Source organism: Terrapene carolina, unplaced genomic scaffold (genome assembly GCF_002925995.2).
Source record: "Terrapene carolina triunguis isolate 2854851 unplaced genomic scaffold, T_m_triunguis-2.0 Scaffold838, whole genome shotgun sequence".
In the NCBI taxonomy this organism is placed as follows: domain Eukaryota; kingdom Metazoa; phylum Chordata; order Testudines; family Emydidae; genus Terrapene; species Terrapene triunguis.
Window position 1 is genome coordinate 3,442,609 of NW_020665189.1, and position 18,031 is coordinate 3,460,639.

Sequence of the window (18,031 nt, forward strand, 5' to 3'; positions counted from 1 at the left end):
GGCACAGTTTAAAAGCAGAGTGTAATACTTTTTTCACTTCACTGTCATGCATGCATGCCACATTGCACAAAATGCAGCAATATCTTGAAAGACATATAGTTAAGGTATACCCTACTGCTAGGCTTTATGTAGTTCTAATTTTAGATGTAGCCTAAATATCCTATGTAAAAACACAGAACAGCCTTACATGTCTGTATGTGTAAAGAACATCCAAGACTTTCACATAATTCAACAGTAAAAAAGTACTAACAAAGAAGCCAAACTAAATCATATATATTTCCCCTAAATATAATTTCTAGACATGTATCCCATTTAATTATCTTCCGGTATATCTAAATATTTAGACATATTTTGGTAAGGGGCAATTCTAATAACTATATGAAGAAAAGGTATTTAAAAGATGGATTTAAGTCCTGCTTTAAATAAAAATATTTGTACAACCTTAATTATTGAGTTTCTACCAGTGCCTTTATATTTAATGTTTTATGGTAAGTATGTATATAGTAATCCAGAGTAATAATACAATCCTATTCAGAAACACATAGTGTCAAATTCTGCCCCTAGGTACATATTTGTAACCACCAAAAAGTCAGTGTGAATGCATCTAAAGGTAGAACTTAAACATTTAACTTTAATTCCAATACAAAAAGATAAGAACAGAGTTGTTCTTTACTAATAAGATGATCCTGTGATTTTCCTATGCACATAAATCACACCTAAATCAATAGGAGTTCTGAGTGTGGATCAGTTTTCCAGAATTACTGCAAATCTTGAAGCCCAAGTTCTTATATACCATAACAGATCACAGGAAAATTTATAGTCTAGTATGTCTTTATCTTGGTAAGGCCTAAGTTTATTCTAAATCTCTTTGAATACATAAAGCAAGCAAATTATTGTGTATATTCCAATTACTTTTAGAATTAGCATCATTTGAATGGACTTCAATACTGTAAAAACACATAACTTATGCTATATGCATAGTTAATTCTTAGGTAGACTAATCCTCATTTTCAGCAACAATAAAATCAACAATAATAACTAACTGACAGCACTCCATTTTTAAGAGTTGACACTGCTATTTTTGTTGGTGCCTTTGGTTCATTTGCTCAACTTTGCTCTACTCATCCCAGATATAACCTTTGGCCTTTCACTGGGTTATATCTGGTCTTACCATTTCTGTTTAGTGGATTTTAGCTAAGAAAATAGTCAAAGGACAAATCTGGGATTTGTTTTGCCTCTTCTCGGGGGCCCATAAGAATGAGTGTATCACATTTCAAGATTCTAGTTTAAAAATGCACATGAAAGGTTGAAATCTAATAAGGAAGATTGATGACCTTTTCATGATCTGTGGTGGAAAGCTCAATGGTTAATTTGTGGTTTCTTACTATTCAGTGCTATACTGAAATAATGAACCCTATAAAATAATAATGAGATTCTAGCTCAATAGGAACATGGAAGTTAACTGTGTCAGTCAGTCACCCGAGTACAATTATCTGTAGTACTATCACTCCTTTACACTTATGTACCATTTTCTATTGAAGCAAGTGACTTTAAAACATGAGGTTGTTCTTGCAGCAGCCCTGTGGGTCAGGGAAGTTCCAGAAAACTTTTGATAACTCTCCCTTAAACTAATTCTAAGCTGGGTTGTTTTACAAATCCTAAAACTGAATTGTCAGTGATGTTTCCAGTCCAAGCTCCCCAAATGCAGAGTATCCAAAATATCCTCTTGATGCTCCTAATTGCTATTTTCTTGGACCACACAAGTTCTTACCAAAAGCTTTTGAAAATTCTGGGTTTTGTAAAATTCATTGATTGTATTCCTTCATTGCTTGGTGGTAGATCTCTGAAATGAGTGACCATTTATCAGCACAGTAATCAGTAAGAGGACTTTAAATCTGCTACCACTTTGATAATAAAACTAGTGGGGTAATTGTGAGTAAACCAAACAATGACAAACATTTAAACCTATAGCTGTCATAGTTATGCAGGCCACAATTTTAATGAATAATTAGAGGGGTTCAGAGAAAGGCAATAAGAATGATTAGGGACATGGAAAAATCTTCTATATGAAGAGTGATGGAAAAGAATGGAATTGTTTACCTTAGATGAATAAAAAAGACACGATATAAGAATATTAAAATGGAATGAACTAGAAGGTAGATATGGTGGCTCTGTTCTCCTTGTGTCATAACACAAGAACAAGGATATATTCAACTCAGTTAAAAGGTGGAAATTCAAAACTCATAAAAGGAAATACATACTGTGTGAAAAAGTAATTAGACTACGGAACTCATTGTCAAAGGAAGTCATTGAGGCCAGGAATTTAGCAAAATTCAAAAAGGGACTGAAATGTTATATGGGTAACAGAAATATCCTATGTTATCAAACTTAATGACAACAACGATTTTGGAAATGATATTAAACATACTTCAGGGCTGTAGCCAATCTGTAACTATTAGTGTTTGCCTACACAGAAAAAAAAGTGGCAGTGAGTCTCTGAGCACAGGTCAATTGACTGGGGTGGAGGGGCTCAGTCTGCAGGACTAAATATAGCAATGCAGACTTTGGGGCTGAGGCTGAAGCCTGGAGTCTGAGTTCCTCCTTCTCCAAGGATTTCGGAACCAGAGCTCCAGCCGCAGCAGGAATGTCTACACTGCTATTTTTAGCCTCACAATACAAGCCCAAGTCAGTTGACCCAGGCTTGCTGCCACGGGGACAGGGTTGCTGTGTAGACGTACCCTTAGAGACCAGGGTGAGACCCTAATGTGGGGGGAAGATTGTTCCATATCTGTCTACTGTGAGGCACTTACACCTTCATCAAAAGCATCTGGTACATGCCACTATCAGAGACAGGACAGTGGAGTAGATAGGTCTCAGGATTGTTCCAATATGGTAACTTCTATGTTCCTACAAATGACTAGTCATTTTGTCACCTCTGTCTTTGGGTGTCCAACTGGAAACACCTTAAACATAGCTGATTTTCAGAAATTGGGTAATCAAACTAATAAGGCTCTTTTAAATTGTCTCAGATTGGACATTTTGTCACTTTTAAAATTCTTAGCCATAAGCCATAAAGTCTAACTGAAGATACCATTCCTTTCTAGTGATTGCTGGTACAGTATACTGGACATAGCCCAATATTTTGTGTATCAACCCAATCAAATTAGTGAAAAGCAGATAAATGCATATAGCTCAGACTAAAGTTAGTGCTTTCGTGATGCATAATTGCAAACTGCAGATTAGTTTTGATTATAGATAAACATTTAGAACTTTTACCATCCTCAGAGCCTCTCAAAGTTATGCAGGAGCATTAATTAAAACTCATAAGACATCTCGCAAAAAGGTATCATCATTATTTTGCTGATTGGGAAACTGAAGCGTAAGAAACTGGCCAAAGGTCACTGAGCAAGTCAGTGACATCCTAGTGACACCATTCTACTTTCTTGACTCACAGTGCTGCAATCTAACAAAATGATTCCTCCTCAGAGGGAGGTCACTTGTATTGTGACAGGACCAGAAATTATTTTGAGTTTCACAAAATCCTCATATTATTTGTAGAAGATATAATTGAACTGCAAATCTAAAGCTTTGAGGGTGGAGCCTGAAGGAGCTGGACAATTAATTCCTTTAGGTACCTTGGAAAAGTCACATTAGTACTTTAAAATATCACCTTTTCATATGACATTATTTTCTCTCTCACCATTTCCCTCCCTAAAGGGAAACTCTCAATAAGTGGAAAATTTTAGAATCTAGAAAGTTCAGGTGGCATCTCTCTTTTTTGGATTTTTTTGTTCTCATGCTCTAGATATTAGATAGTTGAACTCATAAATCAATTTACTTTTCACTTATTTCACAACCTCTTTTCATCTAATTGTTGTTTGGTGAACTTGTACATAGAGTACATAGTTCCCTCAGCCTGAGCACCATCTGACTTTATATGGCATACTGTGTCCATGCTACATTCGAAAGTATTTTTTTTCTCATATAGTTCTTCGGTTTAAAACAGAATTAGGAGATCCTGATTAGAATTATATTAGGCGATTTCATTTTGCTAGTGTTAACATAATGGCATCTGCTATCCTGTGATTAAATCATTTCCCTAAACTTCGCTTTTTTACAGAATTAGCACTGGAACCGCTGGGTAAGTAGATTTAAAACCAAACAGTCCACTTACCTTTAGGTTAAATGGGGATAATTTAAACAAAAACTACTTACCACTAGAATAGCATTAAAGTGATCGCTCTTCACCTTCCGGACTTGAACACAGGCCGTGGGCACTTGTAATCCTGCGCCATTGGAAAGATTTCCAGCGTCTCCATTCAGCAGTAAATTGTTATTGCTAGGACCAACACCCAAAGAAGCTCTGTACAAATAGGTCTGGGTCAGTTTGCCCACTCCTGAGACCTCCACCATGTCAGGTGTTAAATGAGATCTTGGGAGCATGCGCACGTTGAAGCGATACTTGTCATGCTCATCCACTGGGCAGCACCCTGAACAGCAGCCGCTGCGGGAGGGATTCGTTCTGCAATGGAAAAACCTTGTGAGAAGAAGAAAGAGTACAAAGCCAAGGAACACAAAGGAAATGGAAGCGAGCGAGATGATCAAGTAAAGGTTCAGGCTAGTGAGCTGCTCTTGTCCCTCCATCCCGTCACCGAAGTCAGGGAGGGCCTGGGGAAGGGAGTCAGCCAGCAGGATGCCCAGGGCTACCGTGGAGGAGAGGGACGGCTCCCCATTGTCCTTCACTAGAATGACCACTTTGTGTTTGATGGAATCCGTGGACCTCATGGAGCGAGTAGTCCTGAGTTCTCCTGTATTGGGCAAAACCTTGAATAGGCTGGAGTCGGAAGATTGCTGCAGACTGTAGGAAAGCCACGCGTTCTGCCCGCTGTCCGCATCATCCGCCACCACTTTAGTCACGAGGTAACCGGCATCGGCTAACCTAGGGACTATTTCCACCGCGACCGAGCTGTTCCTGGCCCCAGGGTATAGGATGACCGGAGCGTTGTCGTTCTGATCCGCGATGAATATATTCACAGTTAAGGCCGCACTCAGGGCCGGGGATCCGTTGTCCTTGGCTATCACTTGAAAATGAAAACTCCTGAGTTGTTCATAGTCAAAGGTGCTTTTTGCATAGATGTTTCCATTCTCTGAGTTAACAGATAAAAAACTGGACAAGGAGCTACCTGCAATGTCGACGTCCCTGAGCGCATAAGAGACCTGGCCATTCCCGCTAATGTCGGGGTCAGATGCTGACACCCGGAACAAAGATGCTCCAGGATGATTGTTCTCCGTCACAGAGATGTCACAGGACTGTCTGGCGAACTTGGGAGGGTTATCGTTCACGTCGGAGATTTGCACCAATACTGTCTTTTGGGTGACGATTGGCGGGGAACCAAGGTCTGTGGCGGTGATGGTGATGTTATATTCACTGACCAATTCTCGGTCCAGAAGTCCATCAGTGACCAAACTATAGTAATTGTCGAAAGAGGGTTTTAGTTGGAAGGGAATGTTAGCGGGGATCTGGCAAGTTACCTTCCCGTTCTCTCCAGGGTCTTTATCCAGAACACTCAAAAGAGCTATCACAGTGCCGGGCACAGCGTCTTCGGGGATGGGACTGGAAAGAGACCTGACTGTAACCTCTGGGGCATTATTATTTACATCAGTGACCTCCACCAGCAATTTAGCTGTACTGGACATTCCAAACGCACCTTTATCCCTTGCCTCAATGAACATCTCTAGAACAGGTCTCTGAACATCTAGAATGCCATTCACTTTTACCTCCCCGGTCTGGGGGTGGATTAGGAATAGTCTCTGTAGATCAGCAGAAGTGCTATTGCTAAAGGAGTATCTGATCTCTCCATTTTGACCTTCGTCTAAGTCAGTGGCATGTACTTTGGTTACCAACGTGCCGTTGGGGGAGTTTTCCAAGATACTTGCCCTGTAGAGCGAATGTTCAAACGCTGGAGCGTTATCATTGGTATCAAGAACAGTCACAATGACTTGGGCGTCACCGGACCTCTCGGGATTCCCACCATCTTTGGCTGTAATTACAAGTCTGTGGGTGGATTGCAGCTCCCTGTCTAAGGGCTTCTCCAGCACCAGTTCGGGGTACTTACTCCCATCCCCGCGTATTTGCATTTCCAGTCGGAAATGTTCGTTAGGGCTCAGAGAATAGGTCTGGACACTGTTGGTGCCTTCATCAAAGTCTTGGGCATTCGGGAGTGTAAATCGAGCCCCAGGAGATAAAAACTCGGCTACATTTAAGTGATATTCATTTAAAGGGAACCTGGGGGAGTTGTCATTTATGTCCTGTATTTTAAATTCCATTTTATAAAGCTCTAGAGGGTTTTCTAGGACAAGTTCGTAATTCAGAAAACAGGTAGTTTTTAATTCACAAACCTGCTCTCTGTCTATGGGCTCATTGACTGACAAAGCCCCCGTGCTTACATCCAAATTAAAATATTGCTTACTTGAACTGGTGAGCATGCGAAATTTCCGGAGTGAAAGTGTAGTTGCATCTATTTCTAAATCCTTTGCTATATTCCCAACAGACACACCACGTTCAGTTTCTTCGGAGATGGAATACTCTATTTGCCCATTCACGGTGTAGGAAATAAGGCAGAACACCATTAAAGGGACCCGCATTCTTCCTTCCCTGGCTCAGCTCCCTGCAGACGGTTTCAACAGTAACATAATCCAATATCTCAGCAAAGAGCTGAAGTTACCACAGCAAAGCAAAGTGGTAAAATAGGAAAACAAAAAAACAAAAAGAAAAAACCCACAAAATAGTTTTCTAAAATGTGGGAAAAGAGCATATGCTCTTCCTTATGCTCCCTGAAATCATCACCGGGTTATCTGCTGCTGAGCCAGCCACTGCCAGCTCTTTTATATTGCAGCTGGCTTTGCTATATGTTATCATGTGGATGGAAACGATCGTCTATTACACTTGGGTACCTTACTGGTGGACAGCGCCACCTAGAGGTCTAACAGCTGTCATGACAGCTAGTAAAGAACAGTCTCCGCCACAGCACTGGATTAAAGAAAAGTGTTAAAATGTTACAGAATAAATAGATCGTATCCTTCTAAATGCCCTCAGAGAACATTTTGGAGCTATTTTGGAAAGCTGGATATATTTCCACGAATGACAAACTTGGAAAAGACGCGGAAAATTCTCCCTGCCAGAGATCCTGCCGATTCCGTACACATCTGCAACATAACAGCCAGCATTAGCAAGGGAAAACGCCCAAGCCATGCTGTCAGTACATCTAGGCGTAGAAGTGACGTGTGAAAGGGAAGTAACAGCTCTCATTTAACAGAGCTCACTACTGCCCTAGCAAGCTCCTCGCTTAGCACAAAATTCTTCCGCTTCTTAAGATGCCATTTGAAAAACGTAAAAGTCATCTTTGTCTCTAACTAATTTCAGTGGAGTGGTTTTATTATGAGCTCTTCCCGCCCACTTCTTTTTGCTTACTTCTGAGCTCACTTACTAATGTAAATGAACTTGGATTATTCGGGAGAAAGGAGAATGATCACCGCACTAAGATTCTGATCCTATGACCACTGAAATCAATGGCAAAGCTCCCATTGACTTCAACAGACGCAGGATCAGGCCCTGAATTTCTAGCTGCACAACTCTTGCAGTTTGCACTGGGATCTGCTTCTCTTAACCGAGTTATGTGCAGGAGGGTAGGTGCCCCCATCAATACTTGCTTGTATGTTTATTAAAAGTGTTACAGATCTCAATGACCTTGCACTTTGCTCTGTAAATAAAGGGAGAGAGTGATTAAAACCGATTCGCGGGTGGCACAAAAACTATTTATTACTCCGAAAGCATATGAAGAAGTTACCCACCCACGTGCTTTCCTTAGGATGTTGGTCCAGTGGGAGAGCCAGAAAGACATCGGGTTCTAAGAACACAGAGTAGGGTCTGGATACAAGGTGGGGTATGAGGGAGATCACTCTTAGCAAGACTCGGATCGCTTTCGCAGACTATTTTCCTGCAAGGGGACAGCTGAAATTCTGCAATACTTTGTGATTGGGCTGCCAGTTTAACTCACCAGGCTAAAGGAAAAACCCTCGGTCCTCAGAACTTCTGACATTAATGATGTCATCAGTGATATTTTTACATTTGTTTTTGTTTTGAGAGTTGACGTTATGGAAAACCTGCGGCTTTTGGATCCAATGACTCGGTCTTGAGGTATTTAGCAGGGATGACTTGAAGAGCTCCCATGGCTATGACTACTTTGACATCAATCCATTGGACTCAGCTTATGAACTCCTTGCTCACATTGGTGAACTCTTCCTCACACCAGTAGCTCTGCTAAAGTTAATGGGACTACTCGAGTGAGTAACGCCTCACCAGCATGAGTAACGAACGGTGTCACAATCTGCTGCTTAAAGTTGCAAACCTAAAACCAATCCTCTCTTTTAATTGAAAACAGCAGCAATGTAATCGAACTGATCCAAATAAAGAGCACTATTAAATGTTCAACTGATCCTTAGCAAAAATATTTCTCTTCCTTAAGAGTTAAACTGTCTTCACAACAGAAAAGCTGACGATAAAATAATATTTTAGCCTAAGTGTAACTCTGATGTTCACTAGTTAATGTAGTCTCTTGCCTCAGTTTCATTCACTGAGTTCTTTTCCTTTCTAGATATAAACTTGAAAATGAGGTGGATTGAAAGTGCTATTTACCGTTAACGTTGCATTAAAGTTCTGCTAGGTTAGAAATACAACTTATGGAGAATGGATTCCAAATAGGCCATAAAGCCACCGACATCCAAAAAAACTTCACTTCTTCTTCCCACTGGGGATTCGGGTAGTAAATAATATTTTGAAAGGGGACCAATGAAGTCTTTACAGACACCGGAGTCCTAAGTAAGACATTTCTTCTGTACAAGACTTTTCTTCTGGGAGCGGCGCTTTGGTGCAAGTAGGACTGAAAAACACAAAGCCAACCCGGAAATGGAAACCATGTTGCTGAATAAACAGAAGCTGAGACTGACAGTAGCATTTACTTAATTTCCTGCCACCTCACTAAAATCCAGAAGGACGTGAGTCAGGGAAGAACAAGCCAATAGTGACCGTGACTGAGAGAGCTGGTTCGCCATTACCATTGGCCGTCCTGGGTGCTCTGGAGTCAGAGGAAAGAGGCGCAGAACTGGGCTCAGTTGGCTGTAACAAATCATAACCGTCTCAAACATCTGGCTGAGCGTCCATTCAGTGCCACAGTTAGGATCACCAGGTAACCTTCCTGTGCGCACCACGTCCAGAGCTACCAGGTGTCCCGTTCCCAGAAAGGGAATATCACTGCGGCGTTGTAATTCGGATCTACCACATAATGTCCACATTTATGGAGCTCCGGAGCAGAGTTAGGCCGGGGCTGTGGGCTTTAACTTGGACTTGGGAAACCTGAAGATGCTCAGCATAGAATGGCGACTCTGGGAGCGAATGGACACTTCAGACGAGGCAAAGACCCGCGCCAAGAGAGACAGATACTCCCAGGGAGGATTTTGTTAGCACTGGCGGGACGCTCACCCAGTCCCTGAACAGTGATGCTAATACTCGGACACTGTCTCACGGTCCAGAACCGCATCCGTACCTAGAGAGTGACAGTTCTTCATGGACCTTTCTGTTCCCAAAGACGTCTGGAATCCGCCAGCAAATTCTCTCCTTGATTCCTGAATCTTTGTCCATCACAGTAATTAAAGGCACCCTTCTCCCGGGCGCTCCTTTGTAGACACTGGGCTGAAAAGACAGGAGAGGACAATTTGGGGAGAGTTCCAGTTCCAGTTCCCCTCAGTTATCTCTACGGACACTGCAATGCCCGGACCTCGCTGACATCCGTCCCGTTAGAGTGGATGTGAAAATTGTATAAAGATGCAGGCGGTCAGAAGCTTCTGCGCATCTGAGCCTAACCTGCGCACTGGTTCAGACCTGGGCGGCTGAATCCCGTGCTCCTGCCGAGGCAATAAGTCATTCCCCCAAGGGATCCGGCATAAGGCAACTGCTGTGGCCGAAGTTAGTGAAATGCCTTCAGGAACGCTGCCCCGACAGTAACCCGATCCACACACTGGCTGAACACCGAGGCGTTGTCACCAGCACCCAGGACAGTAACAGTCCAGGTTATCAGAGAGCCTTTGTCTTTTGCAAAGGTGCTTAGCTGGTATATTAGCTGCTTTTTACGAGGCTTTACCAATCCTAAAACGAGAAAGCACTTGACATCGCTTCGGGGCTGCAGATCCAATACAAAGAGCTCGTTTTAATGGGGACGTTCGTTAGATTGTCAGAGAATTGCTGCCAACAGTTGGGTCCTCTGTTCTCTCTAGAGGGACAGGCGGCCCTGGAATCACAATCAACCTCGGTAATAGACTCGAATTGTCTGCGTGGGAAATCGGGACTTGTTTATCTGGGTCACTTCGATTTGAATGGACAGAACTGGTAGGGGATTTTCCATCACCGCTTTCGGGTGCAAAAAGCAGATTAGTTTGGAGTCACACGTGGCTTCTTGGTCTATGGTACAAATAATGCCCCGTGTCTGAAATCAGTTGTGAGCAGCTCCGGCTCATGCTGGAGACGTGGGGGTCCCAAAATCTGCAATCCCTAAATCCTTAGAAAAATTGCCCGAAACGGATCGCAGCTCGAATGCTTCAGGAACACATTAAAGCCGGACCCTCAATATCTCAGCAAACCTGCAACAAGGGGAAATCAGGCAGAACTGCCGCACTTGGGTGGGTAAATGGCTCGTTGAAAAGGCCATTAAATTAAAGATAGGCTACAGTGTGAAAAACAGCACAGGAGACAACACTCTTGTGTGACTGTCCCTGAGATCTGCAGCTGCAGAGCAGAGTTAGACCCCGAGAACTATTGCATCATGTTAGCGGACAGCAACACACACTCTGCCAGTAGAAGGAGAAACTTCCCCTCGGATACAGAGGCCGAAGAGGCGCCTCCTATTGGATCGGATTGGTGTAGCATTTCTTTAATCGAAGCGATCGATTCAGCCGTGTGCATCCGTGAAAGCTCACAGCCTTTAAAAATGGAAAAGACAACTTGCATTCTTTGATGTTGCTTCTAAAGGGGGAAATGCATCCTATAATTTAGTAGCGGTACTTTCTCAGGTACCCAGTCAGGCTAAAATCACATTAAAAGAAAAAGACGTGGGCCTGAGATTTCCTGAATTAAAGCGAAATTAAGGAAACTGCAGCACTACGATTAGCATTTATCACCCTTTTTGCTTGATCAGAGAAAAGGAATATGATTAGAATGTGACATAATGAGCTAGTTATGCAGAAATATCAAATGGAAAAATATAATCAAGGTTCAATTTTCATTTTAAATATTTGTCTTGTAATAAACAATGAATATTACGTTATTCGTGTTACTTTGCAAGAGGGTGGAACATAATTTATAGCATATTCATTTCAGAAGACCTTCATCCAGTGATATCTATTAAACAGTACAGAGGACATCCACTTTTCACAGCTATTTATATCGTCTAACTTTAGTGGCTGCAATCTACCTCTCTCTTGCATTTCTAGCTGCCTTCACACAAGGATTTTAATTACAATAATCAATCAAAAGCAAGAGTCGATAAACATGCTGTAAGGTCAAATTTTAACTCTTTCTATGCACTCTTACCCCTGCCCTTTCGAGACACTTATTTTATATAGCAGCTAATTCCACAGCACAGTAGAAAAAAAATATTCCAACCAAACAGAGCAGCCTTTACAAAAATTAAATAAACAGTGACACACTCAGAGACGGCTTTCAGCGTGAGCCCACGTGTCGCAATGAATCTACATTCACTGGAATACAATGAAGCGCTATCAAGAAAGAAGAAAGTAAAAAATCTCTTGCAACTAGTAAAGTCTGCCTAACCTAAAATACCTTCCTGTTGAAACTGTATTTTAAACCTCCCCCCTTTTCTGATTTCCCACCCCCACATTTCTGAAGGCGATGCGCCTTTCACCACCTAACAAAAAACAAAAGTTATCATCTGATGATTATTCAGAGGCTTGTGTGAAATCATTCCTCTTCCCAATCCAGTTCGCAGTTGACAGGTGTTCAAACAAACAAACAAATTCCCCACCACTAGCATGATTTGTCAGTATCAGCACAAAAGCCAAGGTCTGAAAGGAGAGGGACCGATCTCCCCTCTTCAAATGTAATTTTCCTCCCAGTTTACAGTTAAAGAACACGGATGGATAGTGTGCGGAGGCTTACTGTATTGCTCCCATAGTCTATCTGATCTGTGGTAAGAAGACTTAAGTCCTCTGAGCTGTCAATATGATACTTAATTTACACTAAAATCCCCTATGTAAAATATTAAAAATAAATATCTCTATCTGTCTCTTGATGTCACCTGTGTAAAATAATACCTTCTCTTGATTTTATCCACCCCTTTAATACATTTGAAAATCTGTTATGTAATGTTAATATCTGTACTTTTGTAATTAGAATATATCTTTAATATTGCCTTATAATTTATAAACAATCTCAGATTTGATATCAGCTTCCTCACTCTCTTCCACACCATCTCTAGGGCAATGATATTCTTTTTTATCCAATAATGACCAATGTATCGCAAATGTTTCATACAAAATAACTGTAACAAATACCTTAATTTCACACACAAACACTAAGTGAGTTTGGGTGTGAAATTGTATATCGTGTATATTTTCTTCAATATGTTGCACTGATATTACAATATATATATTGTTAGCCTTTTCAATGCCTCTGTAAGTGGGAATAAGATATTTTATTTTTTACCTTTTTCCAGAATAATCCACAAATCAGGTCCCTGATCAGTATGCTGTATTTTTAATTTAATTTAATTTATGTATTACTTACTTATTCAGATCACACTACTTAACTTGACTTCTTGTTTCCTGTAAATGGGATGAGTTCCTACCTAATCCTCACCAGAACACACGACCCTGAGTCAGTATCCAAACTTGCCCCCTTCCAAGTGTTGAAGAATTTCCAGACAATGTCTGAAAAAAAATTACTGCTCAATCAGTTCCTGGTTTGTCTTTCCTCTTAATAATACTTTGCACTTCTTATAACATCTTTCACCCAATAATTTCAAAAGGCCTGACTCAAAGTCCATTGAAGTAAATGGAAAGACTCCCACTGATTTCACTTGGCTTACAATCAGCCCAAAATGATGTGCAAAGATAAATTAATTAATCCTCAGAAGATCCTTGTGAAGATGTTTATTAGTAACCTAAACGTACCAATAGCTGAGACGCAGAGGGGGGTAATCACCTGTAATGAATCAAAAGGGAACCTAGGGGTTTTGGGTCCCCAGCCCTGACCAAATGTCCTAAGCATTTAATAAAATACTATAAAGTAGCTGTGGTTGCTTATCTTAAATACATTATTGAAAGTGCATTAGGTTTTGAAAAAAATCACTAAGTTACTTGCTGGTTTTCCTCAACATTAAGGGATATGTGCAACTTTGACCCGAAACAGGTCTACACTTAAAACTCTGCATCCGGTACAGCTGCACCAATATAGCTACGCTGCTGTAGCTGCAGTGCTGTACCGTTTTAATGAAGACGCTCTAGTCTAGGAGAGGGGAGAGAGCTCTCCAGCTGATGGTTAATCCACCTCCATCAGAGGCCGTAGCTATGTGGATGGGAGAAGCTCTATGCCCACATAGCACTGTTTACACTTGCGATTATGTTGGTGTAACTAGGAGGCACAGGGGTGTGGATTTTTCACACCCCTGAGCCATGCAGTTATAGAGGAGTAATTCTGTAGTGTAGCCCTGCCCTTAGTTTAGCAACCTTTTAATAGCTGTTTATATCAGATGTGCTATCTCCCTTTTCAAAAATTTATCCCTGCTTTCTCACTGATCTAAAGATGGATATGAAATGCTTACTGAGAGACATAGAATACCACTAGAAGTTCATCTAGTCTGACCTCCTGTATCTCACAGGCCACCATCACCTCTGGCACACTAAACCCAACAAAGGAAATAAGACCAAAGTAAATGAGACCCACAGGAGACTAGACAATTATGAGCAACAGGCAAATAATAGAATGGACCAAGGTGCACCAGTGCTGAAGGCTCCTGCAACAGCAGGGAAATAATTAAATGAGATATACCCAGATAATCCTGGCAAGTGACCCACAACCACACTCTGTAGAGCAAAGTGAAAAAAAATCAAGGTCACTGCCAATGAGATTTGGGGGGAAAGGGCCAGGAGAGGATTGGAGCTGCCGCCGGGCCAGGAGCCCAGGGCTGAGGCCGGGGCCACAGGAGTGGGTGGGACCAGAGCAGAACAGAGGGCAAAGTGAGGCTGGGTGGTGCTCCCTCCCCACCTCCTGTGGGGGCTGGCTCGGGCCCTGCCCACCCTCCCCTCAATGTTCCTCCACACCACCCCCACTACATGCATCCAACGAAGTGGGTATTTACCCACGAAAGCTCATGCTCCAATACGTCTGTTAGTCTATAAGGTGCCACAGGACTCTTTGCTGCTCCCACAGTTCAGGCACCATTTCCCTAAGTTCTCTGTTTCCAATTTAAAGTGGCCAAAATTGATTTGAAATCATTCTTCTACTTTCATTTACTGTGCTTGGAAAATCCCCTAATATTACTTTAGGTGGTTTCTGTATATCTCCACTTATTACTAAGTTTTGTTCTTCATTTTTATCATTTCTCTGTCTAACTCTACTGATAATCCTCCATCCCATTCTCTTTATATTTTTAAATGTCTTCATTTACACATCTCATTGCCACCCTATTTTATCACTTTGGATTCTGTTGCCCTTTTAGCTGTTTTGACTTTACTAATGTAAAAATTGGTAGTAACTTCCTGAAAGAGAATGTACCTCAGGAAAATACTGCAAATAATCATATCTTATGGAGTTATGCATGAACATGTATATTCCACGCTGCACTGCTAATCATGAAGTTGAACATTGACTCCAACAAGAATGGCGTCATCTATTTGTATGTGTACAGCTAATTACAATATTCTACAGATGTTGTTGTAGCCACCTTGGTCCCAGGATGCTAGAGAGACAAGAACCAAATTCTCTTGGGGAGAGAGACAAGCTTTCGAGCTTTCAGGACCTGAAGAAGAGCTCTGTGTAAGATGGAAAGCTTGTCTCTTTCCCCAACAGAAGTTGGTCCAATAAAATATATTAGCTCACCCACCTTGTCTCTCTAATATTGTAGAGACACATGCAGACTGTTTTGACAAATATTTAATTTATAGGTATGAGGAAGTAAGTGAATTAAAATATTACTGGAAGAAGGGCAATTCATTGTAAAACTTTTCATGCTTCAAAACAAACTGGTTCTTTATTTTTAAGAGGCAAGAAGGTGGCAACTTTCAGGGGGGAGGGCCTGTTCTCCTTTATCTTCCTCAAATTACAATCAGAAGTACTGCAAGTGTTTAACAACTTTTAAAATATTAAAGGCTGGATTCACCACTGTGTTACTCCAGCACTGAAGTAAATTAATTACTTTAGTATAAAATAGGAGTAAAATAATAGTGAATCAAGCCCTAAATCTTCCCTGTGAAGTGATTGCATTCCCTGGATGATTCAGAGATCTACTCCTCTATCACCAAACTCTTCTCCATATTCAGTTTTGCATATCCAGCAGTCAGTCAAATATATTTTCTTGGATTTCATGTCACTGTCTCAAACTACAAAACTGACAAACCCATTATCCTTTTCTGATGTTATCTAAATAAAATATGACCATATAGATCATTGTTGCAACCACTGTTACATATTTGCAGCAAATATTATACAAAGTTTGTTGAGTAAGATGCCTATGAAAAGGTTATGGTTTTCTGGTTATGATTATGCTTTCTGTAACCATGTATCATTTTTGTATTTGAAGTTATAAATATTGGCTGAAGTTCAAATTAGCCAGCACATCATGGAGGGACTATTCAAATTGAGTGGCCCATCAAAAGAACATTTAACTGACAATGGACCATGGGAGATGCGTATCTACACTTAATGAAATTTCCTGCTGTGACTAGGCGAAATGCATGGACATGTGACTTGCCCATGTGACTTCAAAGTGCATCTTGTTGCTGTAATTTTCCATAGTAAGAACAATGGGTTTCCCTCTGCCTGGCAGAGGATGTAAAAGGCCCTGGAAACACCTCCATTTTGTCTTTAATCCTGCTTCTTACCTGTGGAGGAACCTTGCTGTAAATTGAAGCTCTGAACAAAGGACTGAATGACCCATCCAAGCTGTGGATGTACTCCAGAGACTTGACTTAAGATAGCAGTTTATTCCATCACCGCTACAAGCCTGAACCAAGAACTTTGCCATTACTGTATGTAATTGTTTCCTTTAACCAATTTTAACTCTCACCTTTCTTTCTTTCTTTCTTTCTTTCTTTCTTTCTTTCTTTTTATAAATAAACCTTTAGATTTTAGATACTAAGGGATTGGCATCAGCGTAATCTTTGGGTAAGATCTAAGTTGTATATTGACCTGGGTGTGTGGCTGGTCCTTTGGGATCAGAAGAACTTATTATTTGATGAGACTGGTTGTAAAGAACCATTCATCTCTGAATCCAGTGTTTTTGGTGGTGATATAAGAACTGGAATGCCTGAGGAACCTGCCTTTATGTTTTCTTGTTAGCCAGTGTGGTGAAACAGGAGTTTACTTTTGTGGCTGGTTTGGTCTATCTTATAAAAGAATAACCACCAGTTCAGACTCAGAACTTCAAGGCAATTTTTTAGTCTCCTCCTCTTCTCCTCCCCTTTCCAGCCCCTCACTAATTCTTGTCATTTCTTTCCATTTAATATCATCAATATCTTCCTTTCCCTCACTATTCCCACTTGCAAAGTACTTGTTCAGGCCTTGGCAATTTTTCACCTTGATTTATGTAACCTTTTCCTCTTCAACATCCTTACCTCTGACTTTGCATTTCTGCTACAAAATGCTACTGCTTACATTATCTTCTGCTCTCCATCTATGTCAGTCCTTGCATCTCTTCATTATCTTCCTCATAGTAAATAAAATTCAAGATCCTCATCCCTATTTCCAGCCCTACATAATCTCCCCCCATGTTGTTTCCTTATCCCCAACTTTTCCACTGCACACTTCCCAAATTGCCTTTCCTACTGATCTCCCTCACACTCTTTGCACCACCATACATGCTGCCATTAGCCTTTGAACAGTCTCCCACTACTTGTACACCAAAGACCTTCTTTTCCCTCCCTTCCTCTCCATTTCTTCAATAAATCCTTCCTACTTTCATTGTTTGGTTAACAAAACTCCACAATCCTCCATTTCTCCAATTATTGTGCTATGTTTTGTCTTGACCTCATTTGTCTTTTCTATGCTATTCTTAATCTGGGTTTGTGACACCTACATACTATTTTGAAGCATTCACTAAAATGCATAGCCAGTCAGACAGATGGACAGCCTATAGCTATCTAAGGGTATGTCTACACTACGAAATTAGGTCGAATTTATAGAAGCCGGTTTTATAGAAATCGGTTGTATACAGCCGATTGTGTGTGTCCCCACATAAAATGCTCTAAGTGCATTAAGTCGGCGGACCGCGTCCACAGTACCGAGGCTAGCGTCGACTTCCGGAGCATTGCACTGTGGGTAGCTATCCCACAGTTCCCGCAGTCTCCGCCGCCCATTGGAATTCTGGGTTGAGATCCCAATGCCTGAATGATGCAAAACAGTGTCGCGGGGGGTTCTGGGTACATGTCGTCAGGCACCTCCCCCTCCGTCAGAGCAACGGCAGACAATCCATTCGCGCCTTTTTACCTGGGTTACCTGTGCAGACAACATACCACGCCAAGCATGGAGCCCGCCCAGCTCAGCTCAGCTCACCGTCACCATATGTCCTCTGGGTGCCGGCAGACGTGGTACTGCATTGCTACACAGCAGCAGCTAATTGCCTTTTGGCAGTAGACGGTGCAGTATGACTGGTAGCCTTCATCGGCGATCTGGGTGCTGGCAGACGTGGGGCTGGCAGACGTGGGGCTGCATTGCACACAGCAGCAGCCCCTTGCCTTTTGGTAGAAG

At 41.5% G+C, this 18,031-nt stretch overlaps 1 protein-coding gene across 1 annotated transcript; it reads right to left on the minus strand.

Moving 5' to 3' along the window:
• Nucleotides 1–4,176: 4,176 nt before the first annotated feature.
• LOC112102579 (protocadherin alpha-C1-like) lies at nt 4,177–6,703 on the minus strand. Its single transcript, XM_024193945.1, has one exon. The coding sequence runs from the start codon at nt 6,643–6,645 to the stop codon at nt 4,177–4,179; it is 2,469 nt and encodes an 822-aa protein (XP_024049713.1). The 5' UTR covers nt 6,646–6,703.
• Nucleotides 6,704–18,031: the final 11,328 nt, after the last annotated feature.